This window comes from Microcaecilia unicolor, chromosome 7 (genome assembly GCF_901765095.1).
Source record: "Microcaecilia unicolor chromosome 7, aMicUni1.1, whole genome shotgun sequence".
NCBI lineage: Eukaryota > Metazoa > Chordata > Amphibia > Gymnophiona > Siphonopidae > Microcaecilia > Microcaecilia unicolor.
The window spans coordinates 74,047,215-74,073,122 of NC_044037.1; the positions used below are offsets into that span (position 1 = coordinate 74,047,215).

General features: G+C 42.7%; 1 protein-coding gene across 3 annotated transcripts in view; it reads right to left on the reverse strand.

The window, feature by feature from the left end:
• The window catches only part of TRMT2B (tRNA methyltransferase 2 homolog B), a 49,025-nt gene extending 23,733 nt beyond the window's left edge, over positions 1–25,292 (reverse strand). The window contains exons 1-9 of one of the 3 annotated variants that reach the window (XM_030209933.1): positions 25,209–25,271; positions 21,146–21,260; positions 20,683–20,904; positions 19,844–19,898; positions 18,820–18,951; positions 7,269–7,398; positions 3,503–3,573; positions 2,264–2,410; positions 996–1,090 (exon numbers count right to left, since the gene is read on the reverse strand). In XM_030209933.1, coding sequence (XP_030065793.1) covers positions 996–1,090; positions 2,264–2,410; positions 3,503–3,573; positions 7,269–7,398; positions 18,820–18,951; positions 19,844–19,898; positions 20,683–20,879 — 827 coding nt within the window. In that variant the 5' untranslated portion in view covers positions 20,880–20,904; positions 21,146–21,260; positions 25,209–25,271. The other 2 variants (XM_030209932.1, XM_030209934.1) reach the window with 2 other exon arrangements.
• Between the last annotated feature and the right edge of the window lie 616 nt (positions 25,293–25,908).

The window sequence follows — 25,908 nt, forward strand, 5'->3', positions numbered from 1 at the left end:
CTGATTTACTTTATACTTTTAAAAGCAGCAAACAATACTGATGTACTACATATGAACAGACCAAGTCTAAATGTGAAAAATGGGTTTGGTTGCCTTGAACCCTTATCTTTGCTTGTGTGCTACATCTGACCCTTTCCTTGGGTTTTGTCTGAGTTTCCCTGCATTATTTTCCACATGAAAAATGACCTCTAAAGCTCCTTCAAGATGTGCATCCTATGATGGTTTTACAGAGCACAGCAAGGTCCTCTCTTGATTATGTCACTAACATTCCAGTTTTTCCATCAGATTCTTACTAGTAACAAAGACTGTTCCAATATCTTTTCTTTTTATCAGAATTTGTCCTTTGTTATTATACTACCTGTATATTTCCCTGTAAAATGTCTCTTACGTTTAAATCATTTTTATTGAATTGAAACCATCAAAAACCACAGAAGTAACCCAATGTTACAGGCAAATTAGCAAAACACAATAACAATCACTCCAGCAACATCTACAGTGGATAACTCCCTTTGTGTATCCTCCCACCGACCCACCCACAAATCCCTTTTCTCTTCTGAACCCCCCCCCCCCCCCCTCCTCACTGTGATGTGAAATGGTCAACATCGCAAGGATCTATATAGTAAATTACCATGTAATCTTGTGAACTATGTTTAAGAATTCTGCTACGCGCAATTGGAATATATCTCTTTAATTGTTAATATATTACTACCTCAATTACAGTGAAGCCCTCCATCCATCTTTCCATGTCCTATTCCTTTGTTCTCTCTCCTGGACAAGAAGAGAGACCTCTTTGCCCACTGTCAGGATGAAAAAACTGTCACATGGCTTTGCCCTAGTCATGCAACACCAAGTTGCAGCTTCTGCCCCCAAGGGCATGATGTTTGATCACTGATGCTGATTTTGCTACACTTCCTGTTTGAAACTGAATGATGCACTGTGCTGAATGCTGCACAGTGCTGTAGAAATATTGTAAGTTGTGGTAGTAGTAGAATTACCTTTCTTGAAAGTAAAGGGAAGTTAAGTTGCATTCTGCCCCAGGCCCACGAGTAAAAAACTCTTTCACAGACTCCTTCTGAGCACATAGCTCCTCCTGTCCCAAAAAAGAATAAAGTTGCACAGCAGGCCAAAATAACATTTCAATGCATATCTGGAGACATCTATCAAAATGCCAGCAACAATTCAGGATGGATATTACATGAGCAACAAGAAAAGGCAATGTTGGTATGCAGTTGGCTTTTGTTTTGTTTTTCTTAAAACTTGCCTACCCCATTGCCACAATGCTGACCGTCTGTAGGCTTCTCTCCTTGTTCTATCATTAAGTTTCCTTTGTGCCTGCCTCAAATGTGACTCCTCCCACATATGCTGGATGTCTCTTCACATGTACCCTTTTCTTCATTTCTTTTAGGGAGTATGTATGTCTCCTTAAATCTCTCCATTTAATATTTATCATGCATGCCATATGTCATTTTACCAACACCCTCCTGAATCCCCTTCACCTTCTCCATGTCCACTGGTAGATGTGGATCTCTAGAACTGAAGAGTATTCAGGATGGGGTCTCACCTGACACCAACACTACAGCATGCATTAAAACAAGATAGACTATGTAAAGATAAGTCATTCTTGAACCATCTGATTACTGGGTAAGGCACTGTCACAGTCAGTGCCCCATTCACTAGATGATTCAAATGGAGCTATTTTCATACAAGAAACTCTCACAAGCTGGCTGTTACTAGGGCTGTACCGAATATTCGCATTTGATTCAATTTGGCCCCGAATAGTGCCCCAAATACATTATTCGTATTCGGCCGAATAAGGATTTAAATTCAAATTCAAATAATCCGGGGCTCTACTGTGCTCAATCCTACTGAAATAAATACTTGATCTCTGATTTCATGTTGCTTCTTTTATTATTTGTTATGTTAAAGCTCAATGCCATTATTCGTATTCGGCCGAATAGTAAAATATGTATTTGGTACAGCTCTGTTATGGTACTAGCTCTGGTATAATCCAGACTGGGAAGTCCCATACCGCTCAGCTATAAACCCATCATGCTAATGCTGTGGGAGTCAGATCCATAACAGCTGTAGCTGTACAGTGGGTGGGGCTGGTACTGGCATTACTGCAGCCTACACCAGTTGATTCTGGTATCTCTATTGTCACCACCCCATCAACTTATTGGTTCCGGTCTGAATGTCACCTTAGTTTGGGTCTAGAAGCAATACATTTCTGATATAATAGGATTCCTGTTTTGAATATTCCTACCTGACTCAGCTCCTGGGGATGGAAGATGATTATGGCCATAGTGTGACCCTCACGGTTGGTGCGCACAGTTATTTCTCGCCAGTGCCCACCATCATGAAATAGGAGACAGGAGTTCAAGGGGGACTGATGAATCATTTCTTCATAGCACTGATAAGAAAATGTGGTTCATGAAGACACAGTGGCTATGCACAACAAAATAAGACTAATAACGATCAAGGGAAATATGATGGAGAAAAAAAAGCCTTTTTTTCACTATACTAAAACAGAAAACTTTATTTGCCAACATATAACATTTCTTTACTCCCCTTTTCCTCCTTCTCTGTCAGATCAATTATTCCTTGCTACCAATCCTCTTCATCATTTTCCCTTATTCCCTGAATATAACCCTTCCCCCTATGACATGCATAAATTGTCCTTCCTTTCCATCATGTCTCTTTCTTTTCCCCAGTATATATTCTCCTTTGCATTCCACAAGGCTTCTGTACATTTTCCAAAATCTTTTCTCTTTTCCTTCAATATATAATCCTTTTGTCTGTAATATTCTTCTTTGGCTATCAAGTAACCCCTTCTGAAGTATCATACATATCCATCAGATATGTTTAACCATACCCGAACACCCCTACCTCCTATCCCTAGCCCACTCCCAACAGCCCCGCCTCTTATCCCAGACCATGCCCAACAGCCCCACCTCCTATCTCTGACCACTCCCAACAGTCCGGTCTCCTATCCCTGACTACTCCCAACAGCCCCGCCTCCTATTTATTTATTTATTTGTTGCATTTGTATCCCACATTTTCCCACCTATTTGCAGGCTCAATGTGGCTTACATAGTACCTTGGTGGCGGACGCCACTTCCGGTATGAGAAATACAGAGTGGTAATTGATTCAAAGTACATGAGTTATAGAGTGAATTAAGTGGTTAAGAGGAGAATTTAAGTGTCCTCGTTTGGTAGCAAGTTTCGTTGTGTTGCATGTTTCGGGTGTTTAGGTTGGATCGTTATGGTATGCCTTCTTGAATAAATTCACTGACCTCCTCCAGGTGGCCTTTTGGAGCTGTAAAGTGTTATTTGCACACCCAGTTTTATGCTTACATTCACTTGCACATGCCCTGCAGCTGTATCCATCCATGTCCATTTCACTTAACTGTGCTTCTGTAGTCCTCCCTTTGCTTTTCTTCGTCCCCATATTTGACAACTAAACACCATCCTGTACACCATTAGCCACACTGTCCTTGCTTACTTGAGCCACTTGGTAGTGTTTCTCTGGCATATTTAGAAGATGATGAGACCGTACACAGACAATATTCTTTGCTGGGGAAAACAACCAGATATTTAATTTCACCATCTAAGCATCATATAATTAAGCGTTTTGTAATGTATACAAAGAAACTCACAACCTAACCAAAGTAATCGGAGAAGATTTAAAACAAATTGAAAAAAGTATTTAAGTGAAGATTAATAGCATAGAAGGGTTTTAAAAAGGTCAAGTAAGTTTATGGAGGGTAGGTCCATTATCAATTGTTAAACAGACAGACCTGGGAATAAGCCACCTCTTCTAGGAAAGACGGACTTGGAAAGGATCACACTTTTAAGATTTACTGGGTACTTTTTTTATGGGACCTGAATTGGACATCAGATGCTGGGCTTGAGAGACTACTTGTCTGATCCAGCATGGCACTTTTTATGTTCTAATTACCGCCAGTTTGCTGTGCAGAAGTGTCCACAATAACCTACCATTATGAAAGGTCTCAGATTTAACAGACTCAGCAGTAAGGACATTACTGGAGGGAGCATGGAGATTAAAATTATCCTAGAAATGACCCCTCCAGAATAGGGTGCAGGCTAACTGGCCAGATATGTAGAAAAGATACCATGTTTTGTCTTGTGTGGAAGTTACTTTTGGGTAAAAAGTATAGCTTCAGTCTCTCATGCAATCAACTAAGCAATTTTCATAGGATTTCTACTTCTAATGTTAATTATTTCTGTAGTGCCATGAGAGATGTGCAGGTCTTACAGATATACATAAAAGAGAAGGCCCCTGCTCCATGAAGTTTATAATCAGGAACAGTACTCAATACAGTAAACATGGATAAAATTGACAAGGCTATGATTAGGAAGAGACAGGGTTTAAGATCTAAAAAGTCTCAAAATGGTGTGTTTTATGGCAGGATGAATATGGCCAAAGACGGAACATGATGCATTGACTCAAAGCTTGTCCAGGAATGTGGAAAATGCAGATTCTGGAGTTGGCGATATAGTAGAAAGATACCCAAGTGTAGCTTGACGGTTGAATGTAGAGCAAAGCTTGGATGTAGGAGAAAATGAGAAGTAACGAGGAGCTGCAGAGTGATAACACTTGAATGCAAGTAGGAGGAAGCAGATGGGAAGCCACATTTGACTTCAAAAGAGGCATTACATGGTCATAATGCACTGGAAAAAGGCAAATTGGGCAGCTGAATTCTGGAAAGACTGTAATAAAGAATAAAGATTCATTGGAAGGTGGCTCTAAGGAACAGGTTTCATTAGTCTAAGCAGGAAGGGAAAAGAATACTGGAGGGAGAGTTTTGATAGCACAATCGGAAAGGAAGAGACAGATATTGGAGATATTATAAAAACAGTTTACCAGTGTATATAAATACAGAAAAGGAGCGAGAGAGGTTAAAGATAAGATGACCCTCCCAAAGCTACAGGCCCATTGGACTGTAAGGATGTGTCATCCAAGGAAAAAACAATAGGAAACGTGTTTGGCAGGAATCTTAAGTTTAAAGTGGCTATGGAATGTCAAGGCAATGACATTGGACAGGTTGGATGGAGGGAGGATATGGATTGTGCTGCTATATATGCAATACTGTTGGTGAATGGGAGGGGTCGGTGGGTGACTTGCTGGGTGGGATTATTTCTTGGTGCTTCAACTAAATGGATTTTTATAGTAATTTAACTGCTATTAAATCGCTTCAGGCCTTTTGATAGAGGTGAGTAGCAAGTTTAACCTTAATAATCAAAAGTCATTGGTATGAAGATGGTAATGAAAATTATGGGAGGAAATCAAAGCACTAAGGGAATGAGTAAAGATGCTCCAGAAAGGCAACTGGGGCACAGACTGACAACTGGTTAGTCCTGGAGAAGGATCCACTAGTGGTTGAACTAAAAAGCTGAACAAGAGACACAAGAAAAGAACAGTCTTGAAATCTAAGTGAGGACATTGTCAACAAGTAGATGGTGGTCAACAGTATTAGGGCAGCAGATGAGAATTGAGTAAAGACCCTTGGCTTTATCCATAAAGTGATCACTGAAGACTCTGGTCAGGGCTACTTTCGTAGAACAAAGAGGGCTGTGACCAAACTAGAGTGGCGTACGGCAGTGGTGAAGATGAACGTTCTGCCTAGATTGTTATTTCTGTTTCAGGCGCTGCCAGTGGCGGTTCCAAGACGGACACTTAAACAATTGCAGGGTTTTTTGTCACAGTTTATATGGGAGGGTAGGCATCCCCATTTGGCTGGACGAGTATTGTGGGGGGGCTCCTGAGAGGGGAGGGGTAGAGCAGTGCCCAATATTGAGTGGTATTATTTTGCTGCCCAACTGCAGATGATCATGGACTGGGAGAGGGGGATAACCAAGCCCACTAGTCAGTTGGAGCAGTCATATAGCCCGCATAGGCCAATGAGTTCTTACTTGTGGACTACTGAAGGAGTGGGAGTGATCTTGGCTGGGATACGAAATCCATGTGTGAGGCATTTGGTGGAATTGTGGGGAGAAGTGCAGAGGACATGGGGACAGACTGATAGGGTATCGGCACTGGCACCTTTGCGATGGGAGCCAAAATTTAGGGCAGAGAGAGAAAATGCCATATTTGCGAGTTGGGAACAAGTGGGTATCTTGAATTTCCGAGCTGTGCTGCAGGTGGGGGGGGAGGGTGAAGAGTTTTGATACGCTGTGCTCCATGTATGGCCTGCCGGGGGGGGGGACATTTTTTCCTATATACAGATTCAACATTTTGTGGGGACATTGGGTTGGAGGGGGGAGAACCCTCAGGAGACGGAAAGTCTGGAAAATCTGTGGCTTTTGTTGAGGAGGGTGCCCAGACCAATATCAGTGATATATACATTTTTTAGGGGATGTGATCCCAGACCATTTGGTTTTCAGGGGGCCTGGGAGGAAGATTTAAATTGCCATTTTTCTGATCAGGAGTGGGAAGTTATTTGTGGGGAGGTTCAGAAAGCTTCGGTATGTGTTTTGGTGCAAGAAAATGCATATAAAGTCCTATCCAGATGGTATTACACACCTGAGAGATTGAAGCGGATGTACCCTGGTACATCAGACATATGCTGGAGGTGTAAATCACAGCTGGGTTCTTTTCTACATATATGGTAGACCTGCCCAAGTATGGTTCCCTTCTGGTAGGCCGTTATGAAAGTGTTAGCAATACTAACTGAATCATCATTGGTGTGTAGTCCTGTGGTATGCCTCTTGGGTTTGCATAACGAGCAGGATTCTTGGGAGGAGAGCAAATGGCTGCGATGGGGGTTGGCAGCAGCCAAGTGCCTTATAGCACAGCATTGGAAGAAGGTAGACCCCCCGACATTGGGTGACTGGAAGTGCAAATTGGGTCAGTTAATACAAATGGAGCGCCTTATGGCTTATTGCAGCGCCGCTACATTACTGCAGGATTACCACGCGAGTCCTTACCACCTACAAAATAGGTGTCAGTAAGCGCTCATGCAGCAATTTTTTTTTTTTTAATGGCTGCACACTAATGGCAAAAAAATGGAAAATTGGCCATTTTACTGCTGCAGTAAAAATGGCCTTAGCAGGCAGAAAAACCTGTGAAAGGGTGCGCTAAGGCCCCTTTTTACCACTGCTGTTTGTAACAGTAATTGAACATTTTGAATAAAACAAATTTTACAAATAAAAAAAAAATCCCAGCTTTGTGTGTGAGTGCCAAGAGTTTACTCAGCATATTGTTATAGCGGCAACCCCTTCCAAACCCAGCCTTCTCACTTACTTACAGAAAGGCGGTATATGAAGTCTCATTCCCTTTCTGTATCTTCCCACGTAATGCCCTACAGTTTTTGGGTCACCATCTGGTCCTCTGTTCACGGAGAAAGTGGATTTGTTTCGATAGCCATTAATAACGGGCTGCAAATGAGAAAAGAAAAGACATTATGGTGACATGTACGAGTCATTACAGATGCTGCAGTACCTGGCTATGTGCAAGGCAGATATCCTGAATTTATGAGTAAGTGAGCAAATCAGAAGAGGTTTCTGAGCCATAGTGTGTCACTATGAAGCTAATTTTATAATTTAATTTTATGTTTCAACAATTTTTATTGAAGACAAATTGAACTTACATTCCTCAATAGGAGGTACCTGATACACATAAATACTGTATCCTGTTACAACGCTTTAATACCTTATTATACATTGCTTCGTCTTCAAGTTTGTAATTTCCTCCTCCCTATCCCCCCCTATAGCCCTATCTTCCTTCCACCCTCCCCCCCTATCCTTCCCCCCTACCTTCCCCCCCTCCCTTTCCTCCCTCCCCTCCCTTATAGGTTACACTGTGTTTATTACAAATTCCTATCATAAGGTGTCATTCTGGCCCATCATAACTTATTAAGTACAAGACTTCTACCACGATGTGTAAGAGTGTTTATAAAAGGTCCCCAGATCTTTAAAAATCGATTTTTCTTTTTGTAGGAGCCTTTGGCATCTTTCATCTCCCACATCATCAATTGGTGTATTTGATTTCTCCAGTGCCAATACTCAGGAGAATCAGGCGTAGTCCATGATTGCAGGATACATTTCCTTGCAAGCAAATACAGTTTGCGGCAAAGTAATTTTTCATCTGCTTTCAGTCCCCTAAAGGAGCCCGGGCAGTCCAGGACCAATTGTATAGCTGTTCCTTGAATGTGTCTTGACAACATGTGGGACACAAATCTCTCCACTCTTCTCCAAAACTGTTGTATCTTTGTACATTCCCAAAATGCATGATAGTAGGTATTTTCATTACTATTACATTTCAAACAAATGGGCGTGTGTATGCCTCCCGCTCTAAATAGTTGTACTTGCGTGAAATAGGCCCTGTGTAAGACCCGGAAGGCACATTCTCGGTATAGCGCCCCACTAATCAGTTTAGGTATTCCCTTTATATGAGCTAGAATGTCCCAATCGGCAAGGCTTGTCCCCACATCTGCTTCCCATCTTTGCCTAAGCTGGGCTAACTCTGCCCCGGGTCTCATCAACCATATCTTCCCCTGAATGGCGGAAACAGATGGGGCTTCGTCTGAGAGCTCTATAAACAGCTCCTGAATCCTCTTACCCAAGCCGCTTTTTAGTGCTTCAGTGTCTAAGGACCTGATATAATGTTTCAACTGACAGTGAGCGAACGTATCGCCCCATGCTACTTCCCCCTGTTGGAGTATTTGCCCTAAGTTTTTAATCTGACCCTCTGAGTTAACCACTTGTCCAAGATCTCTAATACCTGCCTGTGCCCACCTCACAAAAGCCTGATTCGCTAACCCGGGTAGAAATCCTGGGTTCCCCACAATAGTTATAAGCTCTGTTGTGTCTGCGTCTCCCCCCAAACACTTCCCCAAGAACTTCCATGCGGCCTGCAGTGGGCCCAAAAGCATTGACTGCCGAATGGCCCTTGGTAATGTTGGTCTGTTTGTATGCAATAAAGATATCAATGTGTAAGGTTTAAAGAAATCTCCCTCCATGTCAATGGGTGTATGATAATCAGTGGAAAATACCCAGTCTCTGACATGTCGCAAGAGACATGCTATGTTATAATATTGCATATTAGGTAACCCCAGCCCTCCCTGTTGCCACCCTCCCCATAGGCGCGTTAATCTTACTCTGGCCTTTTTGTGTGCCCAGCAAAATTTCGAAATTAAGCGATAAAAAAGTCTTAAGTCCTTTTTTAACAAAGTCAATGGTAAAATTTGTAACATGTATAACCACCTGGGGAGGATCACCATTCTAATGAGACATATCCTCCCCGATAGGGACAGTGTCAGTGGGCGCCATATTTCCAATTGCTGTTCTGTTTTATCCATAAGTCTCTTAACATTTAATCTATAAAGAGTCTTTGTCTGTGTAGTGAGTAGGACCCCCAGGTACCTAAACGAATCCACCTCCCATCGCAGCGGGAATTGTTCCGGCCATAATCGCTTCGTGGTTTCCGGTATCGCTAGTGCCTCTGATTTTTCAAAATTTAATTTGAACCCCGAATAAGTCCCAAATTCTTGAAAAAGTTCTAAGAGAGCTACCAGGGATTCTTGTGGTTCCGTGAGCACTACCAAAAGGTCATCAGCAAACGCTGCGACCTTAAACTCCTGAGTCCCAAACTGCACCCCATGTACCGCCCGGCACGAACTCATATCTCGGATAAAGGGGTCCAGATACAGGGCAAAGAGCAAGGGAGACAAAGGACACCCTTGCCTGGTCCCTCTCCGTATCTCAAAATCTCTGGAGTTTACACCATTCACCATCACTCTAGCCCGTGGGGTAGAGTATAGTGTCTTGATCGCCTGTATAAACCATCCCTGAAATCCATAAGTATGTAGGACAGCGAACAAAAAAGACCACTCCACGCGATCAAACGCCTTTTCCGCGTCAAAACTTATCATAATTGAGGCCCTGTTTGTCATCTCTAATCGTTCCAGGGAAGCTAAGATACGCCTTAAATTCCTTGTCACCGATCTTCCCTGCACGAACCCTACTTGTGCTTCATGCACTATGTCTGGGAGCACCCTACTTAATCTATTGGCAAGTATTTTTGCTAATATTTTAACCTCTTGATTTAGAAGGGATATAGGTCTATATGATGTCACTAGGGTAGTGTCTCTCTGTGGTTTCGGCAGTACTATAATTTGAGCCAGGTTAAGATGATTCGGTAAGCGACCAAGTACATAAATACATAAGTACATAAGTAGTGCCATACTGGGAAAGACCAAAGGTCCATCTAGCCCAGCATCCTGTCACCGACAGTGGCCAATCCAGGTCAAGGGCACCTGGCACGCTCCCCAAACGTAAAAACATTCCAGACAAGTTGTACCTAAAAATGAGGAATTTTTCCAGTCCATTTAATAGCGGTCTATGGACTTGTCCTTTAGGAATCTATCTAACCCCTTTTTAAACTCCGTCAAGCTAACCGCCCGTACCACGTTCTCCGGCAATGAATTCCAGAGTCTAATTACACGTTGGGTGAAGAAAAATTTTCTCCGATTCGTTTTAAATTTACCACACTGTAGCTTCAACTCATGCCCTCTAGTCCTAGTATTTTTGGATAGCGTGAACAGTCGCTTCACATCCACCCGATCCATTCCACTCATTATTTTATACACTTCTATCATATCTCCCCTCAGCCGTCTCTTCTCCAAGCTGAAAAGCCCTAGCCTTCTCAGCCTCTCTTCATAGGAAAGTCGTCCCATCCCCACTATCATTTTCGTCGCCCTTCGCTGTACCAGGAGTTAAATGCTTTAGTCAACGCTGGCACTATGGGGTCTCCCATCATTTTATAAAACTCTGCCTTAAGTCCATCAGGACCCGGCGCCTTCCCCACCTTACTTAGTTGCCCAACTAACCTCATCCGTGGTAACAGGCTCGTTCAATCTTGTGTTGTCTGATTGTGTTATAGTAGGTGTCGCAATATTACCCAAATATAAATCACCTGCTAAGCCCCCCTCATCCTCTGTATCATATAATTGTTGGAAAAAAGTTTTAAATACATCACTTATTTCTGCATCAGTGTGAAGGAGTTGTCCCCCTTGTCGAAGTGTCAAAATTTGTCTCTTGACCTTCTTTGGGGTCGCCAATCTTGCCAGCATTTTCCCTCCTTTATTCCCATGTTTATAGAGGTGGTATTTATAATACTGTTGTGATTTGACCGCTCGTTCATGAATTAAAGAATTTAAAGTAGTTTGGACCGCCAGAATATCCCGATGGACTCCAGACGAGGGGTGTTGGCCAAACAGTTGTCGCAGTTGTCTTAACTGCTTTTCCAACCGTAAAATCTCTCTGTCCCTGGCCTTTTTATAATGGCTGACATAGCTGATTATATCGCCGCGCAATACCGACTTGGCCGCTTCCCATAATAGCGTATCATCTGTTGTGGGCCCCTCGTTATGTCGCAGGTACTCTGTCCATTTCCCTATTAGATATTCTTTAAACTGCCCATCATTATACAAATAGCTAGGGAATGCCCAGGTCTTCGCACCAGTATTTTGAGTCCCCGGGGACCAGACTGACCACACCGCAGCGTGATCTGATATTACACAAGGGCCAATTTCGGCCTCTGAAATGTCCGAGAAGAGCGATCGCGAAAACAACAAGTAATCTATTCTAGAGTGTGTGTTATGGACCCTAGATTGATGGGTGTATTCCCTATCAGTGGGGTGAAGTGTCCTCCATACATCTATAAGGTTGAGTAATGCACAGAAATTAGGTAGCCCCTTAGTCCCAGATCCTCTCCGTCCTGGAGGGGGATTAGACTTATCCACTACTGGGTCCCACGTCATGTTAAAATCCCCACCCAATAACAAAGGGTATGCATCTATTTTAGCTAACACTGCCACTAACCTTTTATAAAAATTAAGGTCCAGCTGGTTTGGGGCATATATACTGCCCAGCATAACCTGCTGACGGGCCACCATCGCTGAAGCAAAGATAAATCGTCCCTCAGGATCTTTCACGATATTAGTGAGTTGAGTGGCCACTCCCTTCCTGATAAGAATAGCCACCCCACCCTTACGCCCAACAGCTGCAGAAGCAATACAGTCGCCCACCCACCATCTCTCTAATTTAGCATGTTCACTGTCAGTTAAATGTGTTTCTTGCAAATATACTATATCTGCTCTTATTCGCTGTAGGTAATGTAATATTTTAGATCTCTTTATTGGGGAATTTATGCCTCCAACATTCCAGGTTACTATTTTAACCATGCTCAATTAATTGCCCATAGGCAATGTGCCATGTCACATCTATTTCCGCATGAAAGAGCCAGCCCAGCCTCCGGCCCCTCCTTCTCCTCATCCCCCAGATCTTATGTTTTGATGTTGGCCTGTTTTCCATATACCAATATATATCAGCTTTTATTCCCATTATCCACAGTGTAATCTCACCTGTCTGAACCCTTACCCTTCCCCTTCCCTTCTTTCCCTCCCTTCCCTTCTCCTTTCCCTAAAATTACCCTACCCTTCCTTTTCCCCGATGCCCCCCGAAGGAGTTAGGTCACCTCTAACGCCCCCTCCACCCCAAACCTTAAATCTTAAAACCCATTCTCCCTTTTTTTGCCCTTTTATGATTCCCCTTGACCACCCAAAATATTACTCCATATCTTTCTACCTCTTGTCATATTATTGTAAAACATTAGTGCCCTTCCTGCACCCGATCTTACCCTTCTTGTTGTCTCATATCAATTCTGCTTATACATTTCAAGGTCTGTTACCTCTGGTTACCTTTAAGCAACCCATGGTATAGTCTCCATTAATTATTCGTAATGCAGATCAAAGTTCCAATCTTCCAGGTTGTGGTCCTGTAGAGCTTCTCAATGTCCTATTGTTAGTTAAGCAATGAAATCCAAAAATGAAACACTTTTAAACAAAACCTCTTAATATTTAAATTCCGCCTGCGCCACTGCGCCATCCTATTTCCAAGCCAACTATGGTGTCTCCTTCCATCTCAGCGCTCGCCATCCAGTCGGTGTAAAAACTTTTGCGCCTCCTCCACCGAAGAATAAATATCTGTGGATGATTGATATGTAATCCTGAGCCTTGCTGGGTACAACAACGCGAAGCGAATCTTACGCTTCACTAATTCTGTGCAGATGGGGGAAAACTGCTTCCGTTGAGCTGAAACCCCTGCTGAATAGTCTTGGAAGCATAATATTTTCTGGGCTCCGCATACCAGCTCCTTGCCACTTCGAATCGCCTGTAGAATCGCTGTTTTATGAGCGAAATTGAGGACCTTGCAGATTATCACTCTACGCCTTGTCACATTTACCTGCTTTAGTCCCAAGCGGTGTGCCCTTTCAATCCGCAAAGGGCCCAGTGTTGCAGGGAGCTCCAATTCCCTCGCCAACCAAGTTTCCAGAAAACTTTTTAAATCATGTTCTCCCTGATTTTCGGGAATTCCCACGAGGCGCAAATTGTTGCGTCTAGATCTATTTTCTAAGTCCTCTATTTTAGCCGCATAGCCTTCAACCTGCTTTGTAAGCTTAGTTTGTGCTTCTTCTAATTGCACCATGCGGTCTTCCACATCGCTAGCACGCTGTTGATATGCGGCCATGTCCACTCCTATTTGGGCAACATTATTATTTAAAGTCTCCAACTTCGTTGCCAGAGTGCCCAGTTTTGTTTCCAGGATCACTTCCATGGCGCTGGTGACCTCGCCGACAATTTCGGCTGCCCAGGCGGATCCCACCTGTGAGGCCGCCGGGCTCGCCGGAGCCGCCATCTTGTCTTCCGTTACTTTACTTTTTTCTTTTCGCAAATTCTTCGCTGCCATCTGTAGAGTTCTTTTCGACGTTTGGCTGCGGTATCCGCTTTATTTATCTTACAAATTGGGTGAATTTCACGCTGTTTTCAAGGCTGGTGATTGCCGATTTGGCGGGTAGAGAGCGGGAGCGAAGCTGCTAGCGTCCTCTCCCGAACATAGCGTCACGTGACCCCTATAATTTAATTTTAATTCAAGCACTTATATTCCACATGAACATTTCCAGGCAAATTACAATTTATAAATATTCATAAACAAACATGTTCATAAATATAGCCAAACCAACTCTATAATCCCCCAATCATTACAATGGTCTGATTTCTGCCCTTAGCATACAATCAAACACCTCCTCTCCCAAATATATTTGAAACAACCACCATACAATGATAAAATATGATCACCAAGCCAATCCAAAAAAAAACCCAAAAAACAAGCTCCTCAGAAAAAAGATCGATGTGGCAAACAGTATGGATAAGCACAGTTAAGGACCCGGGGCGGTGTATTAATGGATACACAAAAAGTACTAGCAACTACTTCTTTTATTGAAGGTCCATAACAAAATGTAAAATCTTCGACAGTACAACCATAGAATGAAGAAAAAGCTGAATCATGCATAATCCAAAAAGGACTCGACACAGCTGTATTTCAGCGTCAATGCTTGTGACAGGAGTCACACAATTAAAGGTGCTCTCCATAGACGACAGAATTAGGTACACAAGTAAGTGATATCAACCAAAGGTACTCTTACCGACGACCGAGTAAAGCTGTGTACAGGAAGCTCGGCAGGGACAGTTTTTCCAAGCTTGGAGTAACTTTTTTGTCTTTCTTAGGGCGATTAGTTCCCTTCTTCCTGCCACACTTCAGTCATGCCCTGCCCCCTCCCCTCCAGGCAAAGCAGAGTCCCACCCTGATATTGCTGTCTCAAAGTAACTTTGTGTGGGAGCATTTGTATGGTTTATGGTTCATTAAACTTGATATACTGCCTTACGTGCAAACAACAAGGCAGTTTACAATACAAATTTCCAATAAGCAAAGAAAATAAATGGAACACTAGTGTTTCTTTAAAAGAAGCCCAACACAACACAACGGAGGGTAGCCCAGACAAGAGGCAGAATCACAACACGCTGAAAGACAGAAAACTACCCAAAACCTGGGTAAGTCATATTATAAAAATATGTTTTCAATGCTGTTCTAAACCTTATGATGACTTAATATGGACATCCCTGGGAAATGAGTTCCAAAGAGATGGTGCCAGGAAAGGGGAAAAAAAAAGGCAGCTTGACTTATAGATTCATACTGTGCAACCTTTACAGGGGGGACAAAGAGACACCCACTGGGAAGGGTTCACAAGGTATAACACAGAAACAGAAAATGTAGTCATATAAAGACCATGTGGCCTATCCAGGCTGCCCATCCATGCCATCTATTCTCCCTATCACTCCCTTAGAGATCCTATGTACTTATCTCAAGCTCTCTTGAATTCAGACTGTTTTCATCTCTGCCATTTCCACCGGGAGCAAACACTCAAGAAAAAGATCTAGGTGTCATTGTAGACAATACACTGAAATCTGCCCAGTATCCAGCAGCAGTCAAAAAACCAAACAGGATGCTAAGAATTATTAGGAAAGGAATGCAAAATAAGACCAAGAATATTATAATTCCTCTGTATTACTCCACGGTGCAACCTCACCTTGAGTACTGCATTCAATTCTGGTTGCTGTATCTCAAAAAAGATATAGCAGAACTAGAAAATGTTCAAAAAAAAGAGTGATCAAAATGGTAAAGGGAACTGAACTCTTCAAAGGCTAAAGAGGTTAGGGCTCTTCAGCTTGGAAAAGAGAAGGCTGAGGGGACAATATGAGTGAGGTCTATAAAATCCTGAGTGGTGTAGAACGGGTAAAAGTGAATCGATTTTTGACGCTTTCAAAAAGTACAAAGACCAGGGGACAGTCAATGAAATTACAAGGAAATAATTTTAAAACAGATAGGAGGAAATATTTTTTCCACACAAAGAATAGTTAAGCTCTGGAACTCGCTGTTTGTGGATGTGGTAACAGTGGTTAGCGTATCTGGGTTTAAAAAAAGGTTTGGACAAGTTTCTGGAGGAAAAGTCCAATTGCCTGTTATTGAGATGGACTGGGGGAAGCCACTGCTTGCTCTGGGATTGGCAGCATGGAATGGTGCTACTAATTGGGTTTCTGCCAGGTACTTGTGACCTGGATTGGCCATTGCTTGAAGCAGGATACTGTGCTAGATGGACCATTGGTCTGACCCAGTATGGCTATTCTTATGTTCTTAAGTATTTCCTCAGGTTACTTCTGAGTCTATCCCCTTTCACTTTCATCCTATGCCCTGACATTCCAGAACTTCCTTTCAATTGAAAGAGACTCACCTCCTGTGCATTTATGCTACATAGGTATTTAAATGTTTCTATCATATCTCCCCTCTCCCGCCTTTCTTTCAAAGTATACATATTGAGATCTTTAAGTTTGTCCTCATATGCTTTATGATTTAGGCCACTAACCATTTTAGTAGCTGCCCTCTAGATCGACTCCATTCTGTTTATATATTTTTGAAGGTCTGGTTTCCAGAATTGTACACAATATTTTAAATGACATCTCACCAAGGTCTTATAAGAGGCATCATTACCTCCTTTTTCCTACTGGACATTCCTCTCCTTATGCACCCAAGCATCCTTCTAGTTTTCGCCGTCACCTTTTCTACCTGTTTGGCCACCTTAAGGTCATCACATACAATCATACAAAAGTCCCACTTCACTTTCATACACAAAAGTTCTTCATCCCCTAAACTGTACCGTTCCCTCGGGGTTTTGCAGCCCAAATTCATGACCCTGTACTTTTTAGCACTAAATTTAAGCTGTCAAATTCTAGACCATTCCTCTAGCTTTGCTAAATCCTTCCTCATGTTATCCACACCATCAGATGTGTCCACCCTAATGCTGATTTTGGTATCATCTGCAAAGAGGCAGCCCTTCAGCAATATTGCTTATAACAATGTTAAAAAGAACCGGCCCAAGAACTGAACCTTGTGGCACACCACTGGTGACATTGTTTTCCTCAGAATGAGCTCCATTTACTACTAACCTCTGTCATCTTCCACTCAGCCAGTTCCTAACCCAGTCAGTCACGTTAAGGCAGATACCGAGGAACTCAGTTTATTTAATAGTCGTCTATATGGAACAATGTCAAAGGCTTTGCTAATCTCTAAATATACCACATCTAATGCTCTCCCCTCAATCCAACTCTCTGGTCACCCTGTCAAAGAAATTAATCGGATTTGTCCAACAAAACCTGCCTCTAAGTGAAACCATGTTGCCCTGGGCTTTACTATTAGCAGGGCGTGCCAGTATATAAGGCTTTAAGTGCTAATACCTTAAACTGAATACAAAATTGCATTGGTAACCAATGTTGCTCAGCAAGTAGTGAAGTAACACGGTGAAATTTTGAAGCACCGCAAAGAACATGGACAGTAGTGTTTGTACTAATTGTAAACGCTTGATTAAATGAGATGGAAGACTGGCATAGACTGCATTACAATAGTCTAGACGTGAGGTTACTAACTCAGCATTCTGCATTACTGGGGATTGTTCTATTAACCTAGTTTATAACAGGCACGTACATACGTATATTATCTTTATAAAATAGGTGCATGTTTTAATTTTATGGGTACTCGAGTATACAATGACCCCTTTAATTAGTAGTACTAGGGAATAGGAGGCTTATGTAGACAAAACAAAGTAAATTTTCAGTGCCAAAGCAACTGCATAAGTTTAAAATGACAACTATTTAAAGTTATGCAAATTTTTAGAGATCCTATCAAAACATGTAGGATCTTACAAGTCACTGTATAACCATTTAAAATTATACCTGCTACTTGACCGACCCAACTTGGATGCAAAACATTATCCATCCAGTGGCAGGCAAAATATGGACTGTGAGCCAGACCCAGCCACCAGGAGCAAGATTTTGACTTTCCCTGCAGCAGACATCTACTTGAGCCTTGAATTGCTGATGTCTCACCCGGGGTTCTGAATGTTAGCTGTCAATGGTGTGCAAGCACTACTCCTGGGGGGCAATTCTGCGCAAAAAAAAAAAAAAAAAAATCTAAATTCTAAAAAAATTCTGCATACTTTATTTGTAATTTTCTTGCGCAAAATTCCCTTAGAATGGCTGACTTCTCCCCCAATGCATAAAATACCCTCACCACTACCAGAGCAGTTTCTCTCCTCAGGTTGTATTCCTTCCCCTGTTAAAGTTCAGCCCATGGCTTTCTCTATCCTTCTCTAAGGTGAATACCTCCAATTTTTCTCCCCTCATCTACCCTCTAGAAGCACTTCACCTTCTAGAGTTCTCTCTCCCTAACCCTCAGCCTTCACTGCCCTCCATCCCTATGCTCTCCCTTAACTCCCAGCAAGACCCCTATTCTATCTACCACCAAGGTCTCTTCCTTCTCTCCCAGGCAAACTCCCACCTTATTTTTCTATGCTCTAATACCAATACCACACACATCCCTCCATCTACCTTTCTCTCCTGCACCCCCTCACACATACCCCATCCATTTTTCTCCAGCCCCCCCCCCCCACATTGACACAGAATGCCCCCAACTACCTTGCTCCAGCACCCCCATGGCACACAGCACTCCATTCACCTTGCTCCAGCCCTCCCCACACCACACCAGTGTGAGGAGCTGCCCAATTACACATTGGGCTGCTTCCTGCTCCTCTGCCATCACAGGCTTGACTGTTCTTTTGAGCAGTGCGGGTTCCCTACAGCTGTGCGGCTTAATGGAACCACCGGGGACCAAGGTGGCAGAGAAGGCAGAAGCAGCCTGATTTGCGGCTGGGTTTGTTCAAGTTTTTATCTCTTGCAAATTTAGGTAGAGGAAAAAAAATTCCAAAATCATAGGCCTCAAGTTTTGTCATTTACAATACAGGCTGGATGAGTGGCCTGTTTGTGATTCCAGTATTGTGGCATAGAGTGATGATCAGTGGTCCGATTCAATGAGGTACTGCCAGATATAAAGCTCATCAGTAGCACTTACTGAGGGAACAACTGGATGCAGAGGACAGCAGAGCTCCTCCGGTGTTTGGCTGCTCTCCACTTGGTCCTTGCTGAGCTCTTTCAGTTGAGATGACAGTTTCTGTAAAACATTCTTCTGCTCTACAAACTTTTTCTGTAAACAGATCCAAAGATTGAACTTTACTAGGAAGTACTAGCACACCATGAAAATGGCCTTATGCTCTTCACTGGGTGATAGAAACTAGTAAAACAGTGGTACATTTCTATCTGATAAAGACCTCTAACAGACATCTGCAGTTTTTATTTGTTTTAAGTCACGTTTCCTGCTTTTTTAGACATCCAAAAATATTGGTACTGGCTTCTATCAGGCAAGGACACCATTAACATACATTTACAATTACCCACAATAATTCCTCTATTTTTATAATTTTTCTTAGCCCAGCCTCAGCAATGATCACCCTACTACAGAGCCACAGAGAGCAGCTTCCTCCAAAAACCAGTGTGCATGCACTCTAGTTTTAATTAGGTGTCACTGCTAATAGTAGGGACTCCATCCTCCCAAAGAGGCTTTGAGCACTGTCTCTGTAGTATCTCTAACCCCAACCAACCTGGGGAATTAAAGCCAGGTCCAAAAATTAAAACTGGCTCTTTTACAGAGGGCAGAGTAGTATTGCTGGATTGCCAGGCTGTTATATCTACAACTATAATTTTATAACATATAAAACCAGTAGACACAGAGGTAGAAGGAGGGCCAAGTAATGAAGAAACTTCTTGTAAATGAGGGAAAAGTTCTCTACAGATGACAATCAGTAGCTACTCCTATGTCAAAACAGGGTTATGGAGGTCTGGTCTTCAGGAAACCCAAAATAAAGAAACAAATCAGACTCTTGGCCAAACCCATATAAATGCTGCCAATGAATATTCGGTGTAAGTAACTTTAAACACTATTCATTTCTTGCTCTAAGGACCACCAATGCAAATCCTTGCTCTAGAATTTAATTTAATATGACATGGGAAAGACAGACGTCTCATTAAAGATATCATACCTTCAGCTGCTCTTCATAGTCAAGTCTCCAAAGAGGAGTCACCACATCCAACAGCCTGAAAAATATAACATGGGTATCTTGAACACACTGAGGCAATGTTCAACGCCACTCCCCCAGGTAAACTGGCCTAAAAACTGTCCTCCTCTGCCCAGTTAAAAGTAAGTAGTATAATTTCAGTTTTCTCATGTCAGGAAAAACCTATTAAGCATTTACAGACTTCTATAGCATACACATCTTTAGCCAACTTAAAAAAAAACAGTTATTTAGGTTGGGAGAGATTACAGTGGGTGTATATTCAATTTTCAAATATACTATTTTACCCCCATTGGCACCTGCACAAACAGCAGATGCGAAGTACATGCACATTTCACGCTGGCTAATTTCCAGACAGAATGTACGCTGGAAGTGTGCATGTATGTTATACCTATGTGGGTTATTAGAAAATTGTTCCCATTTTACTTGTGCTTCAGAAAATGTATCTCTCTTTTTCCCTCAGAAAATATATTTATGCTCAAGCTACTGCTATTACTAGCATCTCTCTCATTCTCACAGACTAGGACAGTATATAAGCTGAACTATTCAGGTAAGCTTCTCTCTTTTAGTCACTCATCCAACAAACAAATCAAATGAACTTCGCTCAGGAATGTTTTGTGTTGAAATACACATCCTTCAACCTTGGCTCACATGTCTAACACAGAATTAACCTTACCAAGTTCAACTCGCTTTAAGACACCAGTATACTTTTCCCACACCAGCATCGCAGGCATCAAAGCAGCCCCTGTTATTTGGAGTTATTTCGTTATATGTTCATATGTGGATTTAGACCACTCCCAACTCACCTCTCCTCCCATGACAAATCGGGATCTAATTGATAGGAGATCTTCCTGCGTTGCTTCTTCCTACTTTTGTCGTGGCCACTTTTCTTGGTAGTCAAACTAACGACTTTATCCGACGTCACACCTGAAAATACCTGTCTTATCTTCAGGGGCTGGCCCACATTCTGGCACACAAGCCGCAAGCAAGAGGAAAGAGCCATCAAAGGGGGACAAGAGTCTGTAACTCTGCAATTGAGATTATACAATAATTTGAATGTTAGTAAAAGGGAAGACTTAACTCACAACCCCAATCTGTGGCTCACCACTGAACTTTATGCAGCCCATGAGATCATGGGAAGTATACCCTGAAAACTTTATTAACGCATTTTGGTGATTTTAAATACTGTATTTCACAAATATTTGCAGAATAGCCACTATAGCAGTTTGTTTCCATTGTTTTTAGTTACATTTTTACTCATTTACCTACCACAGGTGGTCTATGGAGTTCTTTGCTTTTCTGGTTCTGACATTATATAATGTTGTGGCCGCTAGGGATAGTACCGACATTCATGCAGCCCTCTGTGCATAAAGGCTGCCTAACCCTGATTTAGAGAAAGGTAAACAGATTTAGAAAAGATGGGAGCAGATGATCTCAAAAGATAAAGACCTTGCTTGAAAACAAAAAGGCACTCAAAGATCAAAATAAGTGATGGACGATCAGAAAGAAATTGTAAATGCTTTGTACCTTCTTGAGATCCAACCACCTGACATGTTTGCTCACCCCTCTTGTTTTCCCTGGTCTAATCACATCTTTGATCACTAATGTGAAGCAATGCCCATCAGATACTGTCCCTGGAATTCAGTTGCATGGCCCACCTCCATGGCCATTGAATCCCATAAGCTTAAATTTCTTTGTAGAAGCAGCATACACTGTTGTCAAAGAAGTGCCCTCCTATCACAATAATGCAATAGGTATGCATGGGAACAATGAGGCTAGGCAAATAGGTGCCTACTCATGGCACCCTATTATAAAATTACCCTGTTTTGTGTCTTAGGTAGTTTGAGCATATGCATGAGGAAAGAGAGGTATATACACATGTAGATTGCATACATGCTTAAACAGCAGGGCCACAGAGAGACAAAGCTGGGCCCAGGGCAAACAATCATCTGGGCCCTGCCGCTCCAAGCTTCCCCACCGTCGCTGCTTCTCCCCCCTGCCACAGTGAACAACAGAGTGCTCTGCCGGCTATAAGTCCTTCTTCCTCTTGTGTCCTGCCTATGCTGAAACAGGCAGTTACTTTACAGGAGGTGGGACACGGCAGGAAGAAGGACTTATGGCTGGCAGAGCACTCACTTTTGATCGCCAGTGTCGGGCCTGGGAATCTTGCCAGATAGTGGGGCATGGATAAAGATGCCTAGATTTTTTTTAGGGGGGGGGAGGGAGGAAGGAAGGAAGAGATGCCAAGACCTACAGGGAAAGAAGAAAGAGAGAGAGGTGCTGTACTTGCAAAAGGGACACAGAACAGGAGCAAGAGAAGAAGAGAGAGAGGGAAAGATGTAGGCATGTAGAGGGAGTGGCACAGAAATAAGAAAAGTTATATTAGACAGGCCAAGAATAAGGACACAGAGATGGGAGATGCTCAACATGGCAGGAAGATAGGGACAAGGACAAAGGGGTGATGCTAGGTAGGATAGCAAGGAACGCAGAGAGAAGATGGATGATGGACATGGAGAGAAAAGAAGTGCCAAATGGACAAGGAGACTCTGGCAAAACACTTAAGAGAGGACAGAGGAAAGCAGAAACCAGAGACTGGGACCAACACCATTAGAAAAATAAAGGGGTCCTTTTACTAAGCCACAGTAGTTACTAATGTGTGCCTACCATGAGGCAAAAACACTACAGCGGGATGCACTGTGTCCCGCAATAGTGTGGCCATTAGCGCACACTAATCCCGCGCTAAAAAATAGTTTCCATTTTTTAGAGTGGGAGGCATGTCAATGGATGGAGAGTAGGCATATCCTGCGTAGGCACATTGCTGCATGCTGCCCGATTTGCATGGGAGCCCTTAGCATCTACTAAATAGGGCTTCCGTAGTAATGACCACACACTAATTGGGAAATGCGACATAAAGATTGTAATGCAGCCATTTTACCACCACGCTAAAAGTGGCAGCAGTGCATGGGAAACCCACACACTAAACACAGCACCAACCACTTTTTAGTGCAGTTTAGTAAAAGGGCCCCAAAATGACCAGTCAATAGAAGTAGAAAAAATAATTTTATTTTCTATTTATTGATTAGAATATATCAGTTTTTGGAAAGTGCATCTGCCATTAGACATGGCGGAGGCTCATGAAAAAGACACCACTCATTGACCTTCAGTCTCCAGCATAATGGTGGTAAATCTCCAGCTTTGGGATGGGCCACGCTTGGCACCTCTATATGTTAAATGGTGGAGAGAGACAAAAAAAATAATCAACTTCAGACACACAGGGGTTTAGGATTTCACAACTGCTTTTTCACATTGGTTTTTCAAACAGTGCCTCCTTTATGCTTGCAAATTTTCCTTATTAAAAAAAACTTTTTATTAATACTAGCTGGCAAAATATCAAGTTTTGGTAGAAGAAGAGAAAAAAACACCTTAATTTGAACATTTATGTGAAGAGCAGAAAAAAAAATCCAGGTCACTTGTGTACAAGGTTGCAGAGATCAAGGAGGTTAGACTGAGAACAAGAGATGGCATGACGTCAAAAAGTTGAAGCCACTTTGGTTTGTCTATATTTCCCCTTCTCCTCACAGCAGTTGTTCTGTGTACCCTCAAAACAAAGCAAACAAGCCTATAAGCTGCTGCATCCACGTTGTCATTCTTTATTGATGGTAGCATTTTTCTCACATATATTTTCAAACATGCCAGCTTGTGCAGCATACAAATGTGCACAAAGGAAGTATGATAACGAAATAACTTTTCATGAGTAGTAATTTGTTATAAATCATAATCACTGTGTCACTTGGGGGGCTGGTTATAGGGATACCCTAGCACAGTGATGGCAAACCTATGGCACGTGTGCCAGAGAGGGCACGTAGAGCCCTCTCTGTTGGCACGCGCGCTGTCGCCTCAGCCAGAGTTCGTTCCCTCCCTCCCTCCAAGTTCCAGGGTCATTGACCCTCCCTCCCTCCCTTTTAATTCCAGGCCTCCTCCCGCCCTCCGAATTTTAAAAGTCATCTCTTGACTTATCTCGTCAGGGACAGGTTATGGCGGGCAGCAGCAGCGGTAAAATACGTGCAGGCTCGGCCCTTCTCTCTCTCTGAGCTCTGGTCCCGCCCTTGCGGAAACAGGAAATGAGGGCGGGACCAGAGCTCAGGGAGAGAGAGAAGGGCCAAGCCTGCATGCATGCATTTTACCGCTGCTGCTGGCCGCCGTAACCTGTCCCTGACGAGGTAAGTCAAGAGATGACTTAAAATTCGGACGGAGGGAGGTGGCCTGGAACTCGAAGGAAGGAAGGAAGGAAGGAAGGGAGGGACGAAGACCCTGGAACTCGGAGGGAGGGGGCATCCTGTGGAATTGGGAGGGGGATCCTGTGGAACTGGGAGGGAGGGAGAGGGAAAGGAGAGAGGGAGGGAGGCCTGGAACTCGGAGGGAGGAAGGGACCCCAGAACTCGGAGAGGGAGGGAAAAGAGAGAGAGTGGAGGGAGGCCTGGAACTCGGAGGGAGGACGAGGGAGAAAGGTGGAGGGGGGATGAGAGGGACGGGTTAAATTGTTAAATTGCCCTGTTGGCACTTTGCGATAATTAGATTTTGGGTTGCTGTTTGGGCACTCGGTCTCTGAAAGGTTCCCCATCACTGCCATAGCATGTGTTATATACGTATGGGCATTTGTTTTAAACTTTGATTGTTTTAATTTGTTTATCCAGACCTTACATATACATAGTTTGCTTTTTAAACCCAAAGGTGAATCCTAAGGGTGGTTGAACAATTAGGTATAAACTGTGTTGTTTCTGCCTTTACTTGTTTTGGCGTGCTTTGGGTCCTACTGATCTGTACACCTGCTGTCTGGAATTTTGGAAGATGGAAATAATTTTGAATGTACTCAGTAGAAGTTGTTGTTTACTCTTGCAATGTGATGGATGCCTGTTCTGGCGTGTGCATGTGATAATCTTTGAATAACTGCCTATACTTATGGCTATGATTTCTGAACATGTGGAATAATGAAAGGACAAACTTTTAAATGCCCAGTGGGGTATATATGCTAATCTCAATTTTGTTAAATGTTTCAGACATAGCCATCTATTTGTTCCCATTATATAACTGAATTTTATTATTCTGTCTCACTGTATTTTCAAATGTAAGCCACCCTGAACTGGCCTTTGCATGGGATAATGTGTGATATAAATGCAAGGGAAAAAAAAGCACAAAGAAAGCAAGGTTAGTCCAGTGAACACTAACTCAAAATAACTCACTCTCCTCAATCCGGCATACAACCCCCTCTGCTTGCCATCTGCGATCTGACGTCTTTCCCTCATTCTCAAACCCTCCTCCTAAATCCTCCTACCTTCAAACCTTGTATTTTAAGGAGGCAAGGACACCACACCACGAGTCGACTTCCCTCTGTGACTGTTACGTCCCGCCCCGCCGGAAACAGGAAGAAGCATTGGAGGAGGCGAGTCCGTTCCAAGGAGGTTGAATAAACAGAAGTGGACGTGAGCCTATGTAGTCCACTGTAAGCAAGGAAGCCAATTAGGACAATCTAAGTTTCCCCTTCCCAGCGTAGCCGTCATCCCCGTTCACTCAAAACAAAGCAAGCAAACCTATGAGCTGCTGCATCCACATGGTCGTTTTTTAATTGTTGGTCCCATCTGTAACAAGTCTAAAGCTGTTTCAATTGGATAGGCAGTGTCTTAAAAGGTGGAGGACAAAAGTTTTGTGTTTTTTTTAACTTATTGGACAGATTTTTAATTTATTTGAAAGCTTCCCCATATATAGATATCATGAAATAACAATTGAATATCACTAAAACAGCTTTAAAATTATTATAGCTGGTAGAAACAGCAGTTTAAAACTCTGTATTTTGTGCTCCTTTTCCTACACTAAAAACTAAATAAATACACTGTATACAATTCAGATGGCCAGATTTCTGAGGATATCCTGGTTCCTGGTGGGTTCATCTTAAATGTTGTTGTAATCTGCCTTGACAAGCCTGGTGTTATAAAGATGATGGAATATATTGAAATTAAATGGAAGTAGAATTAAAC